Source organism: Rhipicephalus sanguineus, chromosome 6 (genome assembly GCF_013339695.2).
Source record: "Rhipicephalus sanguineus isolate Rsan-2018 chromosome 6, BIME_Rsan_1.4, whole genome shotgun sequence".
NCBI lineage: Eukaryota > Metazoa > Arthropoda > Arachnida > Ixodida > Ixodidae > Rhipicephalus > Rhipicephalus sanguineus.
The window spans coordinates 147,612,461-147,628,284 of NC_051181.1; the positions used below are offsets into that span (position 1 = coordinate 147,612,461).

A 15,824-nucleotide genomic window follows, 5' to 3' on the forward strand; every position below is an offset into this window, starting at 1 on the left:
GTACCGGCATAGAAATGAAGAAACGCGCCTGATGATTGAAGCGTGGCATATCGAGAATAGTGGTAGCGCATGCGTGAGCCAACCGTCGATTAACTTGCATAAAGATGAAATCAAATGCCTTAACAGTTATCTTCCACGTAGACCGCCACGCGTGCCGGATTGATAGGTTCGCCGGTTGCATGGGCATGCGCAGATAAGTTTTCGTGCTTTCTTTCTTGTCAGCCGTTGTGCGTCTCTTCAGTTGTTAGTCGGCGTTTGTGGTGTACTGATCTCTTTCTTGTGTCCGTGTTTGCAAGCCCTGTCTCTTTTCAGAATGAATACGTACCAACTAGCTCAGCTCTCTGTTATTCTAAGCTTTTTCGTAATTTTACCATAATGATTCCACAAAGTTTGCTGAAGCTTGGTACATCTCTGGCCCCCTTAGCGCACAATGTAGTTTATTTTATTTTATTTTTTTGCCGATTGAGAGCCATGTAGGCCGTAGAAGACGCAGTCAATATCTATGACGTCACGACGTTTGGTGCGAGAATGCTAAGGTGGTGTCGCCACCTGCATTTCCTTTTCCCGCATTTTCTCGCTTCCCAAGCGTTGTGCTTTTGGGTATTGTGAAAGGGTAATTTACTAATGCGGGAAAATTATTTTTCTCACATCAGTAAAAAACAATTTCATGACACGAAAAACACCACGCTTGGCGCGAGAAGAGGCTTGGTAAGCGAGGAAACGCGCAAAAAAAAAAAAAAAAAAAGCGGGTGGCGACGCCACCTTGAAATTTCCGCACCAAACGCCGTGGCGTCATAAATTTTGACGGCGGCTGCTAGGGCCTACGTAGTTCCCGATCGGTGAAAATAAAGTTACATTGAAAGCGTATGAAATTGAGCTTGATGGTAGACGATCATAGTAAAAGAACAGTGCAATAAACGACAATACAGCGGTGGTCCTGTTTCGTCTTGTCGTTTTATTGCGCCGTTTTTTACTATTAAAGTTACATTGTTTTCTGAGAGAACCAGATACTTAACATACCAAGTTTCATTGAGCAAATCTCGCCAAAATAGGAAATATACAATTTGAAATCCTTGACGTCACGCGCGAAGATTTTGGCGCGAGATTTGAAAATGGAACTTTTCTCCTCTATTAATAAACCTATGCGGGTGAAATTACCAACATTAGAGTTCTCAGAGCACAGTTTATCAATATAAACCGATTCGTTGTTTGACTTTAGCGTCCCTTTAAGTACAGAATGCTGCGTTGTTTCTTCGTGTTTGCAAGCACAGCACTTGCCAGCGCATGCGGGGGAAAACCCAGATCGACGAGTACGGAAGAAGACAGTCAGATGTGAGGAAGTGAAGGAGGAAATAGAGACAGCGTGCAGGGGACCGCGGTGCGGAAAGAACCGAAAGAAGAGAGTGGAAGCGGAGGCGCTACCCGGAAGGGGCTTCCGGGCACGGCGACGCAGGAGTAGTTGACCTGCACCGTGTGCTTGTCGTTGGACTCGGGCTTGTACGTGCACGTATACGTGTCGTCGCCGTTATCCTTGACCTTGACCTCGACGGGCTTGCTCTGCGAGTCGGCCACGATGACCTCCAGTGGCGCCTTGCCGCCGGCTTGGCGAGCGTCCACCGTGAACTGGGTCGGCTGGCCCTGAAGGACGCCTGTCGGCTGCAGTCCAGGACCGCTGGCCACCACCTGAAGCGATGAAGCGTTGTACGGAGATTGTTAAATCACACGGTGAAGGCAGACAGTAGAAGAAACAGCGCTGCGTTTAGTCGCAGAAGCAAGAGGATACAAGAGAAAGGAAGCGAACGACACCAATGCCGTTTCTCTTGTGTACGTGTTCTCGCGTCTAACTTTCTGCGATGAATCTTCGCGAACCAACTCATCATTTTTTTTAGTAATCTGCTTATAGTCTTCTCTCTTGCGCTGGTACCTGAATTTCGTGAAAGACGGTACGTCAAGATATTTGGGCATAGTGCTTCACTGAGGTTGATGACGGCAGTGATTCAACTCAGCCAGAATCCTTGTACCCTGGACCTAGCCGTCGTCGACCCTAACTGCTATGAAAGTGTTGCGTGCTTCTGAAATCTACAGAACTGATTAAATAACTGCTATAGTGTTCGGAGAGATTTCCCATTCTCTTCTCTCCTCACCTGCTGACCTTGGCAAATTCACTAGTGCTGAATAGCCATCCGGACTGTCAACGTGGTTAAACTCTCTGTCTCTTCTTCTCTTGTTTTCTCTCTCTCTCTCTCTCTCTCTCTCTCTCTCTCGCTCTCTCCTCATGCTTAAACTGGACTTTTCATGAACAAACTTGCCTTGTCCGGCTGGACGGTGCTCTGTGGCAGGATGGTAGCGATCCATGGCGACTTGGGAATATCCTCACTATTGCACAGGACGTGCACAGCGTACTCGCCGGGCGCCGTGGGGAAGTACTTGACGTCGGCCGATCCGTCGCCGTTGTCGAAGCACTCGATCTTGGCCTTGGAGGGACCCTCGATGGCGAAGCCCAGCTGACCGGTCTCGCCGTTCGTGTCCACGGTGAAGGTGGCCGGATAGCCGACAAGACCCCCGGACAGGCCAGGACCGTAGGCGACGATCTTGGACTCCTTGTAGGGTCCTACATTCACCTCGTACGGGCTGCGTGGGATCTCCTGGCCTCCGTACGAGATCATGACCACGTAGCGACCCTCTTTGGATGGATGGTAGTTGCACTCGAACGTCTTGTCCGGCTTTGGCGTGATGTTTACCTTCTCGACGCTGCCTCCTGTAGGCGATGATGGAAGGAAAAATGTCATTGGGACACTAATTAGTCGATGGACCCTCCAGTTGTGTTATCGATTGAGTGAATTGGCGACGTTTGACGCTCTAAAGGTGTTATGACGAATGTTATAGCGTAGACTGTAACATTAATCTTGACCATCTCGCCTGCTTGAACAGGTCTTTAAGGCTAAGCACTCATACTCTGGTTCTATGGATGGATGGATGCAAAACATCATCGAGGTCCTAAGAAACGCGACTTTCTCTCGCACAGCGGGCTGCTCCCACGTATCATCATCATCATCATCATCATCATCATCATAATCATCATCATCAATCTTGATTGCGCCCACTGCAGGGCAGATGCCTCTCTCATGTTTCGCCAATCAATCAGGTCCTGTGCTTGCTGCGGTCACGTTATCCCCGGAAACGTCTCGATCTATTCTCTTGATTTATGCACGTCTACGCTCGTAGAAATACGCTCCCCGAGGGATGACGCATTTCGACGCAAATCGACCTCACCATATCTGCCAGTATGCCGCGTTGGTTTTAACATAATTGGCTTTGCTTCATCGAAGTGGGTCGTCGAAGAAAATTTATTATGTATTGCATGCATTATGTATTACGCATTTATTATGTATTGTCCGCGTCACTCTACCGACTGCGTAAAGCTTGTAATTCAACTGTAATGGCGTTCACCGTAGTTTCAAAGTAGAGTAAGATAACAATAAATATGTACTCGCTTAAGATAAATAACTAAATTCACAGTGCACTTTATGTAGCGTTGTAGAAGAACGCGCGTGTTTACTCAAGTATATAAGAACGCGGGACTTGTTTCTCAGTGAGTTGGTAGACTGAGAACACCAACCTATTATTAAACATAAAACATGATCATAATAACTAAGCTCTTGCGTTATGATTTTGCCTTCGGTGTGAGTGTTACTTAAGAACAGGAGAGGATGCAGCTGAGACGAAGACTTCGCCTGTTTCGCAACCGCGTGCATAGGACTTACGCGCGTGACCGTTGAAGCTGTCTTCACTGCACTATGTTGTTCACTGCGGTGAAGCCAGACTCCGATATCAGGCTCATACTAGGGTGGCATGTCTTTCTAGAAAACCAGTAATTTGTAAGTTGAACTGGCATTTTTTGCAAAGCACTACCTAACTTGAGAGCGCCTATATCTCTAATAAAGTAACAGTCATCTATTTTCTTTTGGCTGAATAATAAGCGTGTGTTCAGCTCTTTGGAGCTGAGCAACACCACGTATGCCTAACTGAGATCTTATGTATATATACGTTTCACAGAAACGTTTATTATACTGATTTGATTCAAGTGTTTCAATTCACTCAGATGTGTCTGTCCCATTCAACTTCATAAATTATTCCAGAGTCATTTTAGAAGAAAGAAAGGCTAAGATGGGAAAAGCTATGCACTATTTAAACCTTTCGAAATGCGCGCAGCGGAGCGCGTTGCCTTTGGTACATGAAGTGCAGTCCATGGCTAAAACCAAAGAGCAGATATTCGAAATAAGCCTTTATATGGTACGACAGATGTTCGCCACATGTCAGAGTTGGCCAGATTATGCATCTGCGCCCCCACTGTGTCAAGAAGGCGACCCTTTAGACCGAGCCGGACTTTAACCAAGTTCTTCAAAGAAACATAAGTAGAAAGTGAACCGCGTTTATCCGTCAACCTGGGTCTTTGTGTGATCTTCCCCACAGTCTGGTAGCAATGCATAGTGCTTTCTTAGTTCGAGGAGAGACAGAGCAGAATGACTCACGGCTTATAACTTCCGAAACAAAGGCAACTGTTCGCATTTCGAATGGCACTAATACAATCTAACACTCGACCCAGTGAAACTTCAAGACACTGACGACTGCGATCATTTAAAGGGGTGCTGACACCAATTTTCGAAGCTGACTTTACTCCGCCACACAAATCTCCTGTATACGGAGACGGGTCTGAACAAGTGCGAAGCTCAGGAATTGCTGATAAGATATTTTATTTTGACATATAAAGTGAATGTTCGCATGGCGCACCAACTGAAATCGACACTATCGGGAAGTCAGGCAACAGTATCGATTCTGGTGACTTCATGCACCAGTATGGCTAGTTCTGATGGCGCCAGGTGCCAAAAACATACAAAATGGCCGCTTGCGCGTCACCAATGGAGCGACGGAGCGGAGGAGCTGAGGAAACGTCGCGATATTTTGCGCGAGCACGTGACGAGAAGCTCACACCGTGCGTGACGTCAGGACACCGTAGGAACCGAAACTACCTTTTAAAAACATACTGTAATTATTTGTTCAGGGTGAACTTACGCTTTACGTGTACACTTTCTAGGCGCTTGAAAGCTTGGCCTCTCATTTGGCGAAAAAAAAAGAAAAACTGAATTTTTGTGTCAGTAAGCTTTTTTCTGGTAGTATTTAACACTAAAATGCAGTTGTGAAGTAAATAACTTACTCTTTTGTTTTCCACTGTTGCGTCTTTTAAGTGAGTTGAAATTGGGATCGTAGATAGTAGAAAACTTTACTTTTAGTTTTTGCTTGTGAAGTCCCAGATACGTTTGAAAAAAGCGAGGAGTACGTACCTGGACCGAGCACCTTGACTTGTAGCTCGCCTTCGCCAGCGTTCTCGGTGAACACCTTGAAGTCAGCCACGTCTCCCACACGGACGCCGTTCTTCTGCAGGCCGCGACCGGAGGCACGGACGCGACGAGGGTTGCAAGCTGCACGAGCAGGAACAAAGCAGGAAGTCGCACTTCCTCCGACGCCTTAGTTAGCAAACACAAGCAACGCCAGTGCTGACATACAATGACGTACGCCGAGAACAAAACATTGTCCCCCGTCGCATGAGCCTCAAACGTCGCACGCAGTTGTGTAGGTGTGTCGCAAAGCGCTGGTAAAAATTACTTCACGTGTTGTTAATGAAAACCAACAGACAATGGAGTTAAGGAAGACACAGGGACGTTGTTTGCAGTATTTTATCTGTATTGTAGTAATTATCATATAAATGTGAACAAAATTCAAGTGACTGAAAAGACAATTTGTCGCCGGCAGGGAGCGAACCTGCAATCTTTGCATTCGAAGGTTGCAGGTTCAGTCCCTGCCGGCGGCAAGTTGTCTTTTCGTCCACTTTAAGTTCTTCATTTATATGATAATTGCTGCAATACAGACAAAAGAGTACAAATAACGCGCCCTATGTCTTCCTTGGCTCCATTGTCTGGCGGTTTTCATTAAGGTAGTGTCTAACAAAGAAAAACGAGCCCTTAAATTATCTTCTTTCGTTCATTCACGTGTGACCGGTATGCAGCGACTGAGTAGTGCAGCGCGTAGAATTTTCGTGCTTAACATTTATGTAGGTAATGCACATTCTCAAAAGTGGTGTCTGCGAGAAGAACGAGACAGCTCAGGGTTACCCTCAGGATTTGGCTTCGTGACAGAGTTTGAGAACGTTGCCTACTGCCGCAGGATTGTGTGCATTGTTTGCTTCGTCGGGCTCCTCTCTCTTTCTCATTCCGTCCTCTCACCCTTATCCCTCGTAGAGGTAGCCGTCCACATTTGTCTCTGGTTAATATTCGTGCCTTTTCATTGATATTTTCTCCCTCTCTCTCTCTTTTAGACTGAAATGCCAAGAACCCGGAGTAGTATGCCAGGCAAACCTCTCTGCATCTCTAGCGTATCATTGAAGTCTACTTCTCTACCTGCCCTAATTTTACCTTGTTTGTTTCAGTTTCATAACAAACGAGAGCTACTTGAGTACAGCGAATGTAATTATTCAGTCTGTTGCTTTTTCCCAACGAATGTCTAGTATATCATTCAATAAATAAGGTTAGATAAAACTCTGGCTTTATAAAAAAAGGCAGTGACAGGAAATATATCTGACATGAATGTTTAGATCGGCTGAGGGAAATACTGCTCAGTGAAATGATTCAGCCCCGGGTGTCGAAGTGGCTTCTCATGTCAGGCACAAGAAGGCTAAAGAGAGAGAGAGAGAGAGATAAAAAAAATGAAAATACAGGGTGGTCAACTAAACTTATAGTGTCTGGTTTGCTACCATACACCAGGGGGGAAGGGAAAAGATTGTAAGAAGAACAGGCGCGCGAGAACAAATAAATGACGAAAAAAATAGAAGGCGCTGAGCGGGAGTACTATAGCCTATCCGATAGCCCACCTCCACGCAAAAAGTTCAATAAGGTATTAATTGTTTTTCGGTGCGACGACATTTCGGGTCGGCAATCTAGTACTGACTTCCGACAGGGGCCTGTCGTCAAGGCGGGCCAAAGCACAGCAGCTAGCGGCAGTCTGCGCGCGCTGTAGCGAAGATAGCGACAAAGAACGTGTCCTATAGTTTCTTCGCTGCCGCCATGGTTGCAAGCAGCATTGTCTTCAAGGCAAAATATTCCGTGAAAGTGACACGAAGCCACAGTCGGCAAAAGCACCGTTGTCTAAAGGCTAAATATACATATGAAAGAAACGTACGCGGTCCGACGTTGACCTTGAATGGGCTTCCGGGCACGGGCCGTCCGGCAAACAGGACGTTCACCTGGTGCGGTCCTTCCATGGAGGGCACGTACTCGCAGTGGTGCTCGTCCTCGTTGGTCTTCTTCACGCGGCACGGGATGGTGTTGCGGCCGCCCTTCGGGTCCACGATCTCCACCTCCACCTGGCCCTTGCCGGCAGCTGCGTTCAACGGTAAACTAGTGAACACACTTCTGGTTTGGAAACGGTGCACTAGCATTGTAGCAAAATAGTCTTTTTTGAAAAGGAAACTTCGTAATACTCCTAGCCAGGGAACACGAACAAAAGGTAAAGAAAGGCGATTTGGCGCACTTGCCTACGCACTGCAAGGACTGCGCCTGCATACCACGTTTTCAGGAGATTAAGGAAGGAAGGACCAGGAGAGAAAGGAAAGGCAGGGATGTTAACCAGTCTAGAGGGACCGGTATGCTACCCTACACTGGGGGAAGGGATGGAGGAGATATAAAGATAGAGAAAGGGAGAGAGAGAGAGAAGGAGAGCACGAACGCACAAAAAGTCACACAGATCTCAGTCATGCTAACGTCGTTAGTCTATAACCGCCGGTGCAAGTCTGATGCCTTCAAGAAGTTGAGCACTGCCTTCGTCGCTTTCACCCGCGATGACCTCTCAGGACGACATTCCAGAATGGTTTCTGCCGTCATCGGTCTGGGATCTATACGAGCAAGAGCGACTGCGAGTGATTTTCTCTGCGCATTGTAGTGATGACAGTCGCAGAAGATGTGCTGTAGTGTCTCTTCGCTACCACAGTTGTCACAGAAGGGGTTGTCAGCCATTTTGATTCGAAAGGAGATTAAGATTCCGGTCAGAAGTCAGGACCAGACTACCCGAGAGCTGATGGGGTCATATCATAAAAAAAAGGCGAATACTATGTTAGCGATACCTCTACTGGACTGTTTCAATCAGAGATTTTTTTCTTTATTTTATAAGTGGTTGTCCCGCTAGGCTCATGAATGGATCTGTTGTGTTCTGCACATTTCACAATTGCTTATACATTGCAACACGTGTTGCTGTGATTAAACGAGTTGAAAGTTTACCGCCCGTGTTGTCGTTCCTTTCCCTGTCCTCGTCTTTTGTTAGCGGTCAAGATGTCAAGCAGTAAACACAAACTATACCAGACTCGAGTTCATATACTCCTGTTACAGTAAAACCACGTGCACACAAAACACTAGTGCGACCAAAGTTGCAGTAGACAGACGTTATTTGGAGCCCCTGCCAACAGTACTTGATTAAGAAAAAAAATCGAAAGAGTACAGAATTTAGATTACCGTTTCATTTATTATGTCCACTCACGTCACTCTAGTGTAACAACCTTACGTAATAAAGTTAACCTACAAAAACTTGAGTAGCGCATGATCATATCTAGATTAAAATTTAACTTGCCAGCTTTATCACAGCAACTTTGAAATTTTACGGGAACGTTGCCTTGAAGACCCTTTCGAATGTTCAGCGAGGATGCGGTAATAAGTTATCTGAGAAAGCAGATAACTCAACGTACTCGAAATTATAGTCTTTCTTGAAGTTCGAGTCTAATATTGGAATACAATTTGATGGGAATGATAGTCTCTTGCATAAGCAACAATTTATGTGCAGTGCATTGCTCTCTTTCCATTTACATCTCTGGGGCTGCGAAACAGTGCGTTAGGTGCAGAAAACTTCAGAGGCCTCTCATAATGTGGCTCCTTGTGCCTTGCGAGAAGTCTGGTTCCCGATCGTATAACTTAATGCATTACCAAGTTGCAGTCTTGAAGACTGCAAGTTTCAGCCTTGAAGAAGACAAGACCGCTAGTCTAAACGTTGGCCCCAGTGTCACCTCGTGTTCCAAGGATTTTCCATCTCTTCTAGCTTACCTCTTCTCCTCAACTTCTGCCTTGCTTGGATAATGCATTACCAAGAGTGCAGTAGGCTTTCGCCTTCAAGCGTTGCAAATTGGAACATGCTGTCGGACTCTATTTTAATTAGGCTTTTCTCTGTACTGACCATTGATCGAGAAAGCGCGTTGCTCTGCTCGCGTACCTTTGCTGAAGACGTCGAAGTAAGTGGGAACCCCGGCGCTGACACCCGTGGGTTGCAGGCCCGGACCGGTGGCCTTGACCTTAGTCGGGTCGCCGGCGAAGCCCTCGACCTTGACGGGGAAGGGGCTCTTTGGCACCGCCTTCCCGGCGAACTGGACGTGCACCTTGTGCGGTCCCTCCTTGAGGGCGGTGTACGTGGCCGTGTATGTCTTCGCCTTGTCGTCGTTGTAACGAATGTCCACCTGCGCCGCAGTACACCGGACACCCGTGAACGATCAGCAAATCTTCATTTGCCAACGTCTGTTCGCAGTTTGCTAATAACTACCGAATGTAAAGCATGCTGTTCAGGTTTCACTATGATGTATTGTGGAAGATGGCCTGTACGCTCAGGAGGTGCGCTTCAATGAAGCTGACAAATTTTAGTTTTTCAGCTTTACGTCAATCGATGGAGCCCGTGTAGCCTGTAAGCGAAAACTACTTTTTAAGGCGAAAGCAGTAGATGCCTCATCAAACTCGAAAATTGACCGTCGGTGTCGGCGGCGTCAACACGAGTGATGCAAATAATCATCACCTGCTGACGTCACCATATGATGTTATCATGACGCCAGGGATCGCCTAAATGTGTGACGTCATCACGACGTCAATGACCTCACGAGATGACGTCATCACGCGACATCATCTCTTTGCACTGCCTCCGTGACCGGTGGGCCGATCACGGAGGCAGTGCAAACCAGGTCAGGTGCAGAAAGCTTACAATCCCTCCGATCCAGGATGTAGTGCAAGACCACGTTAGAGGCAGAAATATTACGGAAGGGGGCGGGGGAGTATCATTACATCGACTGAAGAAAAAAGAAGATGGTTTTCGATTTCGAGTCGTCTTAGGCGAATGCGTAAGAGCCCCTGTGAGTTTTTCACATTGGGCATCGGCCGAAATAAGTTTTTCTTTGAGGGGTTGTTGTTCCAACCACTCTGTGGACATGACATACGTTAAAGTGAACGATGGTGTCTGAAATCTTAAATCACTGAAGGACACAGACCCAGCCACAAAATTAAAGTCTGTTCTTGCAGAGTGTCAGTTCCATGCACTTCTTTTAGGCGTCGTCGTGCTTACGTTGCCCATCTTGCAACGTTTTCTTTACTGTTTTACTAAGTGTCTCTGCAGCACGCTACCATTGTGATTTCTGAAGAAATAAAGAAGGCCAAGCTTTTTACTGTTCATTACTTTACAAAAACACAAATTTTACTATATCGGCATTTACCTTTGAACATACTTCATTGCAGAATGGTTCCAACGCAACACAAGGTGAAAAATTAAGGACAGGCAAGAGCGTCATGAATTCTTCGCTTTGTGTTGCATCGTAACCATGTTGCATAATAATGAAACAACTAACCCAACAGCATGCTTTGATAATTGGCTGCAATAGGGAAGTTTCAGAAATATTTAAAGAAAATTACAAACAAAAAGAAAATTGTCGTTGTCGAGGAAAGGAAAATCTCAAAAAAGAATTGAAGGGTATGGTATCGTGGGCAGTAAGACTGATTTAGGTGAGTTGGCTCATAGTTCAAAAGCACAGCGCGAATAAAACAGGGCAAAGAAGCAACACACAACGACATCACAAGCGCTGACGAAGATTTGTTAGTCAGCGCTTGTGATGTCATTGTGTGTTCCTTCTTTGTCCCGTTTTATTCGCGCTGCGCTTTTGAACGTATCGTGGGGACGACCTGAGCTCGTCTGTGCTCATTTTTGTGACAGACAAGTGGCCGAGAGCATCAGCTCTCGCGTGGCAAGGATGACCCTTATCTCTGTTTTCTTGTTACGCAACAAAAAGAGAAAAAAAAAGAAAGGGCGTATGATACTCACGGGAATCTGCTGTCCTCCGGGGGCGTCGACGTGAGCCTTGACGTCTCCCTGGCCCGCACTGAAGGTCTCCACGGTGAAGGTGGTCGGCGCGCCGACGACCACTCCCGTGGGCTCGATGCCGGGGCCGTAGCAGCGCACGCGAGCAGGGTTCGTCTGAAGCCTCAGGGGTGCCTTGTCCTTCAGCTTGGCGTTGGGGAACTGCGAGAAGCCAATGCTCGATTGGTCAGACCTGGCTAAAAAGAATTTATGGGCTTTTATGGCTCGGAACTTCTTAGCGTGTGCTGCACTGTTTGTTTTATGGTCTGGGCATTAACTTTACCAGACACCTATTTCGGAGCAAGAGGCGCTACATGCCGACTTTTGTTTTGAACATATGAAGGACTACCTGGAAGGTCCATTAAGTAGCGAACGCAAAGCGGTCGAGCAGGGACTTGAAAGTGTATGATAGGCTACAATAAAGCTTAAACCTAACAAAGTTTTAGATAAGTAAACAACTTCGCTTCTTTCTGTGCCAAAATTTCGACATGTGTCTATACCGCACACTTGTCGAAACGGTGGAACAGGTTCGATTCAAGTGTGAGTCTCCAAACTCAGTTAAAACGCCTACACATAACGTACTGCAATTTGTAACGTTGACTGCCATTAATTTCGTTTGCGGAATTGGCAAATGAAAAACCCTGGACAGGCCCACTTTCTCACAGGTGTCACTTTCGTGCAGCGTAGTTGTCGACGGTTTGCTTCAGTCTCGTGTAGTGAAAAAATGCCATTCGCTATAGTGGTGTACCCATAGGCAAACCCACTCATGAGCCGACTCACTCAGACTCAGATCGAGCCGTGAGTCTGAGTGAGTCCGGCTGAGTAATATTTTGGTGAGTTTGAGTCCGAGTGAATCCGGTTGAGTAAAATTTTGGTGAGTCTGAGTCCGACTGAGCTCTAAATGCTATATATTTCTTGAGTGAGTCTGAGTGAGCTCCACATTGTTTGCCGGCCAATGGGTGTAGGTGCGTCGCATTTTAGCGCCAGAACTATAGCGAACAATCTTAGTCACAAATGCTGTATATTAATCTAAATACTAATTTTTCGTGTCCTGTATCCCTATGTCCTGTAGTCCATAGTGTCACCATTCATTTGTCGGCTACTCGGGCTTGACAGCTACTGTGCTACCAAGTAGCACATTTCTCGCTTCAGAATCCTCACGTAGTTTAATAAATGAGTACTTACTACGTCACACGAAGGAAGTGTTATTACGTCGAAACACGTCTTTCAGCACACAAACCCGTAGTCAATGACGTTTTTAGGAAACTAATGTGAACACGGGACAGTGGCCGCATACCTGTGAGAGGTAGGTCATCATGGACAGCTCGTCCACCTTGGGGTTGACCATTTCCTCAGGCGTGACGAGTTGGGGAACGCCCAGCCATTCGGAGGCGAGGTCCATGGCTTCCTTGGCGTTGCGCTGGGCGTTCTTGGGGTCCCAGCTGGCCCAGTCTGGACACAGGCCCGGTGCGAGAGCGTCCACCAGGGCGCCCACGGCCTGCAATTAGACGGGACACAAATGAGACTTCAAATGGTATTTGAGCTTGTTCACTTAGAACACTCCTGAATCTTGGTACACACGAGTGATGGCCAGCTGCAAAGTTTTACAGGCATTGCGTGTCATTTACAAAAGGCAGCGCGCAGCGACGAGAGACTAGTTAACATGTGTTACCTTTTATGCAAGCCGGGTTGTGCTGGGTCATAGTGCTGGTCAAACAATCCCAGCACTATGAGCGAGGGACTATACTCGATTCAGAAAAGAAGCAGTAGCTAGGATGTAGATGTAGATCCTGTACTGCTGGCTCACACCCGCTCAGGGGGACTGGCCAAGAATTGGGTAGCTTAGAAAAAATATTTAAAAACCAGAATCACGGCGTGAACACGCATTGTCTTCTTCGTCGCCAGCATTACCCCAGTCATTGCTATGGGCTGCGCTTGGTGAATTTTCACCCGATACTTGATATATGACTTGCCTATGATACATCAGACGTTATCTGCGCTTCCACGCAAAGGCAACTTGTTCTCCGGTCTTCCTGAAGGGTAGAAAAACACACAAAAAAACACAAATGTTGGAAGAATACTCTTGGATGCATCGTTTGTCATTTGGCGTGAAACCCACACACGATTGCCCCCATCTCCACAGACGACAGCTCGGATTTAATTCGGTTTGTTTTCTGACCTTGTCAACGTTTCGTTGATCCCTCTTTCCCTCTCGTAATCATGATTGTGGATACTCATAACTGTAGGTATACACACCAACAAAATTGCATTAATAACGCTTCAGGCATCAGTGGATAAATATGTAGAATCTGTGGGCAAACTATGGCTGAGCCCCGAGGATGAACGTCAATGACCTTAGCGCCTCAAGTGGAATAATAATAATAATAATAATAATAATAATAATAATAATAATAATAATAATAATAATAATAATAATAATAATAATAATAATAATAATAATAATAATTGCCGTTTAACGTCCAAAAACCATGATATGATTATGAGGAACGCCGTAGTGAAGGGCTGCGGAAATTTCGACCACTTGGGTTTTTTTTATCGTGCAGCTAAATCTAGGTACACGGGCCTCAAGCATTTTCACATCCGTTCAAAATGCGGCCGCCGCTGCCGGGACTCGATCCCACGACCTTCGGGTCAGCAGCAGAGCACCTTGACCACTAGACCACCGTCCGTGGCGGGTGCGCCTCAAGTGGAGGAAACGAGAGTAGAGAGTGAGATATGATGAACATTTAGGCTGCTTCCTTATTGAGGACGTGAATGCCTATCGAACACACCAGCTATCCCATGGAGGTGTTCCTTTTGGCTAAGCTCCTGGGGAAGCTCATGTATGACGCGCGCATGCGCGGACCCTCGAACCGGTAGCGCGTGACGTCACATACCTGTCCATCGTTCCAGTCCGAGGTGAAGTTGTTGATGGGCTTGTCGGGCAGCTTGCTCTGGATCCAGCGGAGCAGGCGCTGCTTGGGTGACGGGCCGCTCTTGTCGAAGGCCGTGTCGTCGTCGCCCTCCCACATGGGCAGCGAGATGGAGTAGTGCAGAATGAGCGTCCATATCAGACCCAGGATCAGCTTGAGCTTGCAGTCCACGATGTCCGAACTGTCTGCAATGACAAGCATGAACACCGATCGTTAGTCCGTGCGTCACTTTTAGCGCGACAAAACACTGACCACTCGTTTTTAAGTGCTCATGAACACGGGAATCTACATAGCATACTTCACTCGTTCTGAGACTAACCGAACATTTTATATATTGCATTAAATTGATCTCAGACTCTATGGACACAGGATGGAACTTAATAAACCAAGCTAAGGATTCCCTCGAAAAATGAAACATAAAATGTTAAGCGTACGTTAGACGATAGGGAGAGAGTTGTGTGAGAAGGTTCGGTTAGCTGATATCCTAGCTGATATCCTAGCTGATATCCTAGATGATATTCTAGATGAGGTTAACAGAAAAAAGATGTAGCAAACTTCGGGCCAGTGTCGGGTAGTTTGACAGTCGCAAATTACTTTTTCTTATCTCCCATCGAACGCAGGTGATATTCAGAAGAAAAAAATGAGCTTCTAAAATTTGACGAGAGTGAAAACGTGAAAACCAAAAGCGCAGCACGTATCAGCAGACACAACGGAGCATGACAAGAGGTTTCAAAAAAAAGGGGGGGGGGGGACCCGTGAAAAGAGTGAGCACCTGACACACAAAACCCAGTGACGCAGCTTACAAAACGTCTTGACACATGTCATTGTAGGATGTATAATGACAGCGTGGCGGATTTGCAGAATTCTAATTTTTGTCCACGGTTTTCTATAAACTAAAAAGGAAAACAAACTATCTTTTCGCAGTCCGGCTAACAACAGATACTGTGAACGTTGTGTTGCTAACTACTTTATTTTGTACAGTTTCACTCGGAGCATAATTTTCTTGTTTTTTTGCTTTCACGTGCACAGTACACAAACTAAAGACAAAGCAGCTTCGGAGGGTTCGACGAACTGCAAACAGATTTTCCGACTTCGTCACATTGTTCACATTCCTCAGTGTGCACAATGCGGCACGAAATCGCAAGGCTGAAAGTTGTCAGCGAAATACCACAAAAACATACATTTATTTTGTGTATGGACGGAAATGGAAGTCGGCAGGAGAAAAGTAAAGTGTCTACACGATGTGTGCAGGCAATCCGCTTTAGCATTCTATAGTTACCACAACGCTTCAACTTACCGCACTTCTTGCTGTAAACGCTGCTGTAGGCAAAATAGAGAGCGAGGGAAACGGGGTTGAGTACAAAAGAAAAGATGGTCTAGAGAGGGGACAAGGTGTCATGCTTCAAAAAAGAACTAAGCAACCATAAGCGAGAAAGACGGATGGGAGCAGAAAGCCTGAGCAAAATATATTAGTCAACATAGACTAATAGGAAAAATAAACACATGGACGTCGCTGCGACTGGTTCTTGCTCTCGGGCTCTCTCGTGCCAAGCTAGGTTCGCGTTCGTTCCGCGGATGCCTCGCGTATGCGCTTCGCGTTGCCCCTACTGCCGCTGCCGACGCCTGTTCTTGAAGATACTAAATTCGGACACGCGCCTCCGGCTGGAAAAAGAGATCGGCGGGGGCGAA

The 15,824-nt window shown here is 46.5% G+C and overlaps 1 protein-coding gene across 2 annotated transcripts in view; it reads right to left on the reverse strand.

Annotated features, from left to right (window-relative positions):
- The window catches only part of LOC119396732 (filamin-A), a 154,552-nt gene that overhangs the window by 58,166 nt on the left and 80,562 nt on the right, over positions 1 to 15,824 (reverse strand). Inside the window, exons 2-9 of one of the 2 annotated variants that reach the window (XM_037664038.2) lie at positions 14,100 to 14,320; positions 12,500 to 12,700; positions 11,167 to 11,364; positions 9,307 to 9,547; positions 7,234 to 7,434; positions 5,343 to 5,480; positions 2,310 to 2,758; positions 1,471 to 1,683 (exon numbers count right to left, since the gene is read on the reverse strand). In XM_037664038.2, the coding sequence (XP_037519966.1) occupies positions 1,471 to 1,683; positions 2,310 to 2,758; positions 5,343 to 5,480; positions 7,234 to 7,434; positions 9,307 to 9,547; positions 11,167 to 11,364; positions 12,500 to 12,700; positions 14,100 to 14,320 (1,862 nt within the window). Of the gene's footprint in view, positions 1 to 1,422; positions 1,684 to 2,309; positions 2,759 to 5,342; positions 5,481 to 7,233; positions 7,435 to 9,306; positions 9,548 to 11,166; positions 11,365 to 12,499; positions 12,701 to 14,099; positions 14,321 to 15,824 lie in introns of both variants that reach the window. The other variant, XM_037664037.2, reaches the window with a different exon arrangement.